The sequence below is a fragment of the Coenobita brevimanus genome, chromosome 100, assembly GCF_032717465.1.
Source record: "Coenobita brevimanus isolate Jiangsu-jjx chromosome 100, ASM3271746v2, whole genome shotgun sequence".
NCBI lineage: Eukaryota > Metazoa > Arthropoda > Malacostraca > Decapoda > Coenobitidae > Coenobita > Coenobita brevimanus.
Window position 1 is genome coordinate 38,557,597 of NC_137053.1, and position 12,097 is coordinate 38,569,693.

The 12,097-nt window shown below is 41.5% G+C and overlaps 1 protein-coding gene across 1 annotated transcript in view; it reads right to left on the reverse strand.

The window, feature by feature from the left end:
• nonC (serine/threonine-protein kinase Smg1) overlaps window positions 1–12,097 on the reverse strand; it is a 1,312,439-nt gene that overhangs the window by 1,061,326 nt on the left and 239,016 nt on the right. The window contains exon 11 of the mRNA XM_080284159.1: window positions 11,911–12,036. Coding sequence (XP_080140285.1) covers window positions 11,911–12,036 — 126 coding nt within the window. The remainder of the gene's footprint in view (window positions 1–11,910; window positions 12,037–12,097) is intronic.

Below are 12,097 nucleotides of genomic sequence, written 5' to 3' on the forward strand. Positions count from 1 at the left end.
GCTGCAGAGTAGATGAGTGCTACGCCTCCTCCTGGATAGTCAGCAGCAGGCCTGGGAATACTAATAAGAGAATGTGTCTTAGGCAAGGCATTACGAATAATATCGATATCAGACTCATACAACCAGGTTTCAGTCAAGCACAATATGTCAAGCTCGTGCTGATTTAGGGTTTCATTAATATAGTCTATCTTATTACAGATGGAACGAATATTTAAAAGACCCATCCTTAACTGGTTCAAGAGGGATGTACAGTAGTCAGCTTTTTGAATGGTCAAAATTGGTGTTTTCAACCAATCTATTCCTATGAGAAATCATAATTGGACATTCTCTACTTGAAGCAAAATGGGCAACCACCTGTGACTTTGAATTAGCATCTTGATGTCTTAAAGAGGAGCAGTTGATGCATTTGGGAGAATTTCTGTTACTACAGTCCTTAGATTTATGGGCTCCAGCACAAAAGACACATTTAGGTTCATCACTTTTCCTAGAACATCTCTCAAATGTATGACCAAAGCCTTGGCAGTGATGACACTGTGTAACCCAGAATCTATCGAAAGCGCGGCATCTTGTAAGATCCACATAGATGTAATTGCCCTGTTCTACAATGGAGGATCTCACCTCTGGCGACATCTTCAAGACAGCAGTTTTGGTGTCATTCCTTGTCCTTGTGAAGAGAAGGTTGAGGGTACAACCTCGATCAACGAGCATCTTAATTTCATTGATTTTTCTCAGAATATTTGGGATGATGTCAGAGTCACCCAAGGAAGAGGAAAGGCCTGCCATGGTCATTTTAGGCAGAATTTTCTTTGGCTCTGATATGCAAAAAATGCCCTCAGAGCCAAAATGATCAGTCAGCACCCCAGTTGCTTCCCCCTTGGCCTCAGCTGACGGAAACTTCATTACCAGCCCACCAGCCTTGGTCTTAAGGCAGCTGTCAACCGGTACCGAGTTAAGTACGCCTCTGATGTCTTCTGGTCCCATCTGATTTGTCAGGGCACTAGCGCCACTCTCTGGTTTCACAATCAGTACATGCTGACTATGAATGGCTTTTTTCTGGCCATGAGCACTGATCTCAATCACGCCCCCAGGCAGATCCTTCCCTCCCCCCACGAGAGACCCACGAACAGCATCCGCAAATGACTTGGCCTGATCTTGTGTGACCGCCATAGGTGATGAGACCTTGGTCTCTAGTGCCTCCAGTCTATTTGATACGTCTCTCATTGCTTGAAAGATTGGCCCAATAACTTTATCTTCATACTCCTTCTTGGTACTACTTCCTCCACCAGCCAAGACCTCGTCTGCTGGTGCAACACACTGGCTACACAGCCAGCGAAAGCCCAGCTGGTGGCTCCTCTTCATGAATGGATAGTCGCCTGCATCCAAATTTTCACAAGCTATATGAATCCACTCGCTGCAGTAGGCGCACTTCAGTGCTTGTGCACTTTTTGCTACAGACATACTGCAGCAAGGGCACTGGTGTTGTTTACTCATGATAAGGGAGAACAAAAAAAACAAAATGACAACAACAGCAAAACGTATATACAATACTACCCGGGAAAAACCCGGGTAGCGCCGCCCCCGTTTGTGTCACCCTAATTTAGGAGGAAAAAAGAAAACCGAAGGAAAAAAAGCACAAAAAACAGAAATGGAAAAAAAAAACAGGGTGTCTGCGAGGTCACCACGAGCAGGTGGGGTACGACTTGACTACCCTTCTAGGAAAGGTAACCCAAACCGAGGTGCCGCAGAAGTGCTGAGATGGTATTGAAAACTTTTCCCAATTTCGAGCTTTACAGCAGCAACAAATACGTCACTTAGGCAAGACCTCATTGGTTATGATACTGCCATACTAAACTTAGAGGAATACAATATATGGAGAAGAGACAGATATTAAAAAAAAGGAGGAGGAATTATAATATTAACTAAGAAAAATCTAAAAGCCAAGGAAATAAACCTAGATATACCATCACAAGTAGAACTGATTGCAGTAGAGATCGACACATCTGAAGGTAAAGTAATTGTAGCCAATTTGTACATGCCACCCAGATCAAACACATGGGAAAGAGACGAATATGAGGACCTGGCAGAGAGTACAATTCAGAGTGTAAGATCATTGCTACATAAAATGGAAGAGAAATCGGAAAGAATTATACTAACTGGGGACTTCAATACAAATATAAATTGGAATACTCTAGATATAAATAGCCAAGAAAGCTGTTGGGATCAAAAGATCCTGGATCTCGTACAAGAGTTTTTCTTAACGCAACATGTGAGGGAAATCACCAGAAAAAGAGGACTTGATGTACCTTCAGTGCTAGATCTAATATTTACAAGGCAAGAAAATGATATTGACAGTTTAATATATCACCCTCCACTCGGCAAAAGCGATCATGCAGTACTAAATTATAACTTCAGGATAGCATATGACATAGTAAACAGCAATGATAGTTACAAAAAGAGCCTAAACTATAAAAAGGGAAATTATCAAGACCTAAAGAAGTATTTCTTAGAAGTTGATTGGGAAAATGAGCTTAGAGGACAAGATTTAAATGCTGTATATAAAATTTTTTTGAATTTTATGAAATAGGAGTCCAGAAGTACATCCCACAGCACAAAGAAGCAGATAAGAAAATACAGAAATGGTTCAATACAGAATGTAAATAATCAAATGAAAGAAGAGATTTGTTGTGGAATAGATACAGAAGACACAATAGTGAAAGGGTGTATAATAATTACAAACAGGCAAGAAACGACTATGCAGGAATAAGGAGGGAAGCCCAAAAACAGTTTGAGGAGGATATAATAAATAAAAGTAGTGATCAACCAAAGCTGTTTTACAGCTATATCAGAAGTAAAACTAAAGTAAAAGATATAATACAATCCATTACGGACGAGGGAATCACTTATACACAAGAGAAAGATATTTGTGAAGCACTAAATAAGAATTTCCAATTAGTTTTTACAGAAGAAAAAAATTTTGAGAGCGACTATGTGGAACACGCATGTCCACACATACTACCAGATATACAAATTGCAGAAAAAGTAATACAGGAGGAGTTAAGTAGATTAGGCAGAGGAAAAGCAAGTGGTCCTGATGAAATTTCATGTTGGGTATTACGAGAATGTGCAAAGGAGTTATGTAAGCCATTATTTTTAATTTTCAAGAAATCCTTGAGTCATGGTAAACTACCTGATATTTGGAAAAAAGCAAATATTGTCCCCTTATTCAAGAAAGGAAATAGACAAAATCCACTCAACTACCGACCAGTATCACTGACCAGTGTTGTAAGCAAGGTATTAGAAAAACTTATAAGAAAAGCTTGGGTAAATCATCTAGAAGAACACAGTATGATAACAGAAAGACAGTTTGGTTTCAGAAAAGGAAAATCATGTGTTACTAATCTGTTGAGCTACTATGACAGACTAACAAACACAATACAGGAAAGGGAAGGATGGGTGGACAGTATCTATTTAGATTTCAAGAAAGCTTTTGACACAGTACCACACCAAAGACTTTTATGGAAACTGTACCATCAAGGAGGAATTCAAGGCAAACTGTTTTGTTGGATGCAAGACTTTCTCATTAAAAAAGAAATGAGAACAGTACTAAGAGGAAACTACTCATCATGGAAAGAAGTGACTAGTGGAGTACCACAGGGTTCAGTGCTGCCAGCAATCATGTTTTTAGTGTATATAAATGATATAAACAGTAACACTGGAAATGAGAGCTATCTGAATATGTTTGCAGATGATGCAAAAATACAAAGGAGACCTACTAACACAGACTCTTGTAAAGAGCTACAAGAAGAATTAAATAAACTTCACGAATGGAGTAGTACATGGCAAATGGAATTCAATGTGGACAAGTGTCATGTAATCAAGTTTGGTAAAAGTGGAAAAAGACCTGACTGGGATTATAAGTTAGGAAATAAAACCCTATACACATCAGAAAGAGAGAAAGACCTAGGTGTGATTATCAGTAACAGACTATCTCCGGATGACCACATCAGCGAGAAGGTACGGAACATGTATACACTGCTTGCAAATATGAGAATAGCATTCACATACATAAATGAAGACATGCTAAGAAGGATAATAACATCATTCATTAGACCAACCCTGGAATATGCATCAGTAGTCTGGAGTCCTCATCTCAAAAAGCACATAGACAAGATTGAAAAAGTTCAAAGAGCCGCTACAAGATGGATACCAAGCTTAAGGGACCTAAGCTACGAAGAAAGACTAAATAAACTGAATCTACCAACACTACAGGAGAGAAGGAAAAGAGGTGACATGATAATGCTGTATAAGTGCATATCAGGGAAGGAGAAAATAGACATAAATGATTACTTAACATATGGAGAAGCATCAGCAAGAGGACACTGCAAAAAACTGCATAAGAAGAGAGGTGATAAAGACGTAAGGAAATTCAGTTTCCCAAACAGAGCAATTGATCAATGGAATGCACTACCGAATGAAATAGTGTGTGCCAAAACAATTCACAAATTTAAGGATATGTACGATAAATATGGTTTAAGACACGGGACAATACGAGCTTGACTCATTCCTGTAAAGATACGATTAGGTAAGAACAATTAAGTAAGAACACACACAAATGTGAAATAAAGCCTACTTTCATGTGTGTGGTGTGTCAATGAGAGCAAATAGAGATCATGAGGTCTAAAGGAACTGAACTTGGTGGTGAGTCTCTTCAGAGTAAGTTTTTTATCTGGGGGACACATTATGTACTAGAGCTCGGCTTAAGCTGGCTGTGTGGCTCTGGTAAAGAGTGGATAGAGGAAGTTCAGGGAGCTGTTGCCTCTCCTGACACTGAGAGGGCTCTCCCTCCATGCTAAGGGATCTTTGTATGTGGCATATTTTGGGAGTGTATGATGGTAAAACAATTAACTCTAAGCCCTTGACCACCCCATTTGGGATACATGGTGTCTGGCAATGGATGGATGATGGTGAGACCTGGGCAGTAAAAGGAAGAGGATATTTGTATGCTCAAACATACAGAAATGACAATGATTAGATGGATGTGTCAAGTGCAGCCTTGAATGGGAAGCCTGGGGGGCAGGTCTATGATGTGACTGATGAGTTGAGAGGATGGATGGGACTGGAGTGTGATGGTGTTGAGATGGGGAGGAGTAGAGTGATATGGTCTGGGCATGTTGTGAAGAGAGAGGTTGACAGTGAAGAAGGTGAGAAGTGTGAATGATGGGGGTCAGGATGCAGGAGGCTGACCAAAAAAGACCTGGGAAAAGGTCAGAGAGTGTGACATCAGGAATAAGAGAATGAATTAGGATGATGCCAGAGATCGTGCACCGTGGAGAGCTGCCATTAGATAACCAAGAGAGATGCACGGAAGCATGTTGAAGACTTTAAAAATGGAACAATACGAATGATACCCGTCTACAGTTGGGGACAAAGCAAGTGGCTGGTAAAGGGTTCGAAGAGGTACACGTACAAAGTGACAGATTAAGTATTTTCCCTTACTGTGTGGCAGGAGGGGGTGCCCATCATCCACACACTTAGTGTAGCAGTACTCTATTTTAGGGTAGATCCACACTGAGTGGCAAGCCAAATGATTTCCTGTAAACCAGGAAATCATTTACAATGCTGGGTGGTAACCATATAACCAACCAATACCTGTTCCCTACGTGACAGCAAGGGGTTAATGGCCCTCCCCAGAAAACAACTAACTAAATATACAAACAAGAAGCCTTGGACCAGGACTGACCAACAGGTGATGATTAAGGACCGAACAAAGGATCTGGTAAGGATTGCAACATGGAATGTAAGAAGTGTGAATGATGAGATGAAAGAGAGAAAGATTGTCCAGGTGCTTGAGGATGCAAAAGTGGATGTATGTGGATTAACTGAAACTAAATAGTGAGGTGAGAGTGTGAGAGAATGGGAGTATGGATGGGGTATATGTGCAGGAGTGGGTGAGAATGAGAGGGCAAAGGAAGGAATCTGTACTATCCTGTGCAAGAGACAGGAGGAGAATATAAGAGAGTATGGATCCATCAGTTCAAAGATTGTGTGGGTAAGATTGAAAGTTGGACTGCAAATAAGGGCAATTATGTGTATGTATGCACCAACGCAAGATTAAGCAAGTAGAGTGAAAGAGGAGTTCTGGACAAATGTGGAAGTGTGCCTGGAAAAGTTTGAATGGAATGAGAGAGTGCTTTCGATTTGAGATAGGAATAGAAAATTAGGGAATGTGAAGGTGGATGGAGTAATTGGTGAGTGGGGTGTGCCTCTGGAAGTGGATGAAAGTGGCAGTGCTCTAGTGGACATTTGTGCCGGGAGGGGATTGGTGATAGCCAATATCGTCTTTAAACACAAAATGATCTACAAGTATACATGGTGAGCAATGAGAAGGAAGGGTAATGAACTGAACGAATGGAAGGCAATGATTGATTATTTGTGTGTGAATGAAAGAATGAGATGGTGTGTAATAGATGCAAGAGCATACAGAGGTTAGGAGAGTGGACTTTCTGACTACCACTTGGTGGTGGTGAAAGTCAGGGTTCAAATGAAATGGAGGAGGAGGAGAAGGGAAGGACAGGAGGAGGTAGTTTATACAAGGAGGGTAGAAAGGTTGCAAGTGGATGGAAAAAAGATGAGTATAAGAGAAAAATGGAGGAGCAATTGGGTAAATATGATGTGGAGTAAATGGGGGATGTGGAAGGTGTGTGAAGACATTCAAAGAAGAAATTCGAGCGGCATGTTAGGTGGTGTGTGGGGAGACAAGGAGATGAATGGGAGTGCATGGAATGGCATGGTGGAATGAAGAGGTGAGACAGGCTGTGGTGAAAAAGAAGAAAGCATATGGTGACAAGATGAGAAATAGGGGTGTGGAGGAAGTTGAGAGGCAGAGAGAGTTATATGTCGAGAGGAAGATTGAGGTGAAAAGATTAGTAAGAGAGAGAGTAAGAAGAGAGTGGCCGGGGAATTTGGAAGAAATCTGAGCATAAAGTGGAGGGAAGGTAAGGAAATGCTCTGGAAGGAGGTAATGAGTTAGGGTGATAAAGAAGTAAGTTGGGGAGTGAAAGATAAAAATGGTATGATGCTAGTGAAGGGAGAAAAAGTGAGCAGATGGAGAGAACACTTTAAGGAATTGTTCAACATCAAGAATGAACATAATGCGAGTGTAAGTGGCTGGGGAATGGCTGGGAGAAGGAGGGAGGTGAGAAGAGAGGATGGAATCAATAGGACAGAAGGTGTGGTGGCAATGAAGAAAGTTAAAATGGGAAAAGCCGCAGGAATTGACGGAGCATATGGTGAAATGCTGAGGCATGGGGGGGGGAGACAGTACTCAAATAGATATGGAAGATGTCCAGCTTGGCCTGAGAGGAAGGTAAAGTCCTGGAGGATTGGAAGTCAGGTACAGTATAATTATTCCCCTGTTCTTAGGGTGACTCTACACCAAGTGACATGCCAAATGGTTTCCTGCACACCAGGAAACCATTTACTATGCTGAGTGGTAACCATATAACGAAATTAGGGCACCTGGTGGTATTAAGGTGCTCCAACCGCATTGAGAAGGTGCAGGTTCATATCCAAGGGGTGATTGGGGCTTAATGCTCATGCAACACCACTCAGGGATGAGAAAGGCAAGTCACTCTCATCTTAAATATCAGGACCAACTTGCTTAGCCCAGAACTCTTATGCTCCTCATGGGGCAACACAGGATTAGATGATCTATGTATGTACTGTATGTATGTACAAATGAAATGGGGAAAAATACGTGTGTGGTAATCATAGGGGAATTTGTCTTCTTAGTGTAATGGGAAAAGTATATGGTAGGATACTTACTGACAGAATTAGGGAAATAACAGAGGAATTAGTTGGAGAAGAACAAGGAGGTTTTAGGAAGGGGAGAGGTTGTGTAGATCAGATATTCATTCTTAGGTTTTCAGTGGAAAAGTTTCTAGAGAAGGAAAAGAAGTTGTATGCGACCTTCATGGATTTGGAGAAAGCAAATGACAGGGTGGATAGACAGGGAATATGCAAATGATAAAGAATATATGGAGTAAATGGGAAGTTGTTGTATGCTGTGAAGAGTATGTATGAGGGTGCCAAGGATGCAGTGTGTGTGGACAGTGAACTGAGTGAATTCTATCTGAAGGCTGGATTGAAACAACGATGTGTCATATCTCCATGGCTGTTCAATCTGTATATGGATGTGGTTATCCCCTAAAGAACGCAATTCGCTCAGCAGGTCTGTCTCTCCAACTGCAAAACAGAATTGATTTTTCGACTTTCACCAATGTAAAAAATTTTTCTTCCCCATTTCAAGAGACTGAATTTACACACTTGAAAATGTGTTTCAGCCAGACTGACCATATAGTTGTTGCACAATCACCCATCAAATATGCAAAAAAGTTACCAATCCCCCATAGGCGAAAATAGAATATGTACAGAAAATGTATTATTTACGGTAAAAAATTATATACACTCAACCCCCTGCTATCACGCGTTCAGCTATCATGCTTATCTGCTATCACGCACACATCAAATGCACAACCATACATGCTATCACGCACCCCAAGACCGCTATCACGCGTCGAGTCTGAAGACAGGCTAAGCGAAACTTATTCACACGGCACTTCATACGAGGTTTGCAGAGGATACGATGGTTAATCGGAACGGTAACGTGGTAAAATTCCTGATTATAGCGTGGGCATTTGGAATGCATCTGAACGGATTCCTGCCGAGGACACGACGGGCAAAACAGTGACCAAAACCCATTCGGCTCGAAAGAATTTCTCGTACTACAGCATTGAAATTTAGCCTAACGCTGAATCTCTCTATCTATCTATTGCCAGACACCATAATCCCATAAGGGGTGGCCATTTGACTTGAGTTATTTGTTTTACGGGGAGGGGCACTAACCCTCCACCAACCCACTTGTTGACACGTAGGGGGCACAAATGGTTTGGTTATATGGTTACCACCCAGCGTTGTAAATGGTTTCTTGGCTACTTTCCAAAATCCTTGTCTATCCACTCTGTCATATGCTTTCTCCAAATCCATGAAAGCCGCATACAACTTCTTTCCCTTCTCTAGAAACTTTTCCACTAATTATCTAAGAATGAATATCCGATCTACACAACCTCTTCCCTTCCTAAAGCCTCCCTGTTCTTCTCCAACTAATTCCTCTGTTCTTTCCATAACTCTGTCAGTAAGTATCCTACTCTACATCTACACAACCTCTTCCCTTCCTACGCTGTATACTTATTAATATTGTATTTTAGAATGAATATCAATCGTTTTGAAACCCTTATAAAGAGTTAATATTTCTTATGCTGAAAAAACTGTGATGTCGATAAAGCAATCACGTGTTTACAATTGAGACGGGGCTCTGACGACAGGGTGAGGAACGTGTGTGATAGCGTCCAAGTTTTGTTCCACTTAAATGTTCCTCAGCCATTCCTGATATAAGGTACCATGTGATACCCCCTTTAGCTGTGGACACTAAAGAAATGGAGACAGCCAAAGAGATCTGGCGGCAACTAAGCCACTCCCAAGCCTCGGAACCCATCAAACCAACCAAGCCATAATCCTTTTAAAAGTTTGATGGCCTTTTATGTTGCTTATTTATTCATTATACTGTTATTATTAATACAATAATGCTTTATTTCATGTTAGAGGAGAGACTGGTAGGAAATCGTAGACATAAAGTGGTTAAAAGTTAGAAAAATGGGCCACCGAAAAACCAATTAGAAATTTTCCCACTGATTGTTCAATTCAGCTATCACGCGCATTTCCTGTGACCAATTAGGCGCGATAGCAGGGGGTTGAGTGTATACACAACTAGTGAAAATGTGAAGTGTTCCCTAGGCATGAATGTCAGTGTGGCATACGCCCATAGCAATAAAACAAGCCAGGCGAAAAGTGGAAGTGGAGTGTGTCTGGCTGGTGGGGGGGAGGAGGATGGAGGGATAGGGGAAGAGGGAGGGGTAGGAGGCAGAGGGAAGAAGAATTGTTATGCACACACACCGCTGTAGGTGGTATGTTGGGGTATGGTTGGTTAGGAGGGGACAATGTGGAGGTGACGCAATGGGGCTGAGGGAGGTAAAGTGACGGTGGTGGGGGGGTTCCTTCTCCCCCACCTTAGGGGGCAATCATGCCATACCACCCCAGACACTCTAGCTCTGATTGGTCTGATCCAGTATACGTCACCAAAGGGGTGGAGTTACCCTCCCCCAGTTTTTTGTGTCTTTATTGACCACGCGGGATAGGCTGGTGTGTCAAATTACACAAAAACACAAACGTGCTGCATCGGTCATAAGGGGTTATAAAAGATATATAAGGTAGGGCAGCAGATATTGATGTAGCCCTAATGAGAGAGGGCAGAGTGTGGAAACTCCCTGTACTGTTGTTTGCAGATGATACTGTACTGTTAAGCGAAGACGAAGGGGAAATGCAAGTCTTGGTGAATGAGTTTGGGAGTGTGTATGCGAAACGGAATCTAAAGGTGAATGTAGGGAAGTGTAAAGTTATGGTCTTTGAGAGAAATGAAGTCACTGAATGTACAGAGAGGATGGATGAGGAGGAAATGGAAAATGTGAGTGCATTTAAGTATCTGGGTAGTGTGATGAGTAAGGATGTAAGTTTAGAGGGTGAAGTGCTTGAAAGGGTACAACAAGGAAGAAAGGATGCTGGTTCTTTGAAAGCAGTGATAAGAAAGTGGAAATGAACATGGAAGTGAAAAAGTTACTACATAACAGTACTGTGATACCAACTCTAACGTATGGAAGTGAAGCTTAGACCTTGGTGGAGGGACAAAAGTCAAGAGTGAGGGCAGTGAAAATGAGTTATTTGAGAGGAACATGTGGAGTCACATGGAGACTGACAAATAAGGAAGAGAAGGAGCATTGTGGTGTGGATGTGGATGTGATAGGAAGTGTTGGGAGAAACACACTGACGTGGTTTGACCATGTGGAGAGAATGGAGAGCGAGAGACTGACAAGGAGAAAGTATGTGAGTGAGGTGGAGGGGGGAAGAGGGAGGGGGAGGCCAAGGATGAACCAAAGGGATGGAGTGGAGAGGTATATGAGAGAGGGGGGTGACAGGTGGGAGTAAGGCAGTGAAATGGCAGGGGGCACAGTGACATGGAGGCGATTTGTTTGTGGCCATCCCTTCCAGGATTATGGCATCTGGCAATCGATAGATAGATGAATATACATATATATTTTAGCCATCCTTGTTCAGCTTGTACTTCCATTGTATGACAGCAATGACCTTTGCTGTTATGCTACCATGATATTTTTTGTGTAATTAAATAATCAATCAAAATAAATACTGTATATGAGGTGCTCCGAGCCAGAGGGGCGACCGTGCATTTTGTTTATTTGCTTTGACATCTAATTACCAAACTGTAATATACTTTAAACATGTCATGTTTACCACCATTTTAATCATCTTGGCTAGCACTTTCAAGCTAAACAATAAAATGCATATAAGTATAATTTTACCACTGTATAATTAGCCATGTCAAAGTTTAACAACTAATTACAGTACCGAAGATAAGCAAAATGCACGGTCGCCCCTCTGGCTCAGAGCTCCTCATATTCCCCTATGCACTCCAAGCACTTTACCTGTACAGTATTATTCATCCCCATTAATCCCATTTCTACTGCTATTCCTTATGAATTTTAAATCTTATATACTGTAAATCCAAAGTTTCACTCATATTTAATGAAAACACTAACATACTGTACCTTCAAGCAAACCTCACAGCATCCATACTCAGACCTCTACTCTTTATCAGGACTCTTAAAGCAGCAAGCATCTTTCTTCTCTGAGCTATTCCAGTCTCCACTTCCTTTACATGTTTATCAGTAGCACAAAACAGCACTTAAATTTTTAGTACCAAAAACACAAGCTGAATCTTACCTCGGCCAGTACTGTCATGTAGTACATGAGTAAGATCAAAGCCTCATTCTCAGTATACACAACTCCGGTGAGTACTGCTGTGGAAGTGAAATCCTCTGCATTGGGCACGAGAACGTGATGAGCAATCTGAAGGAAAGAGTATGAGAAATGCATAAATTAAGTGCAAAAATACTGTTTGTATCATTCC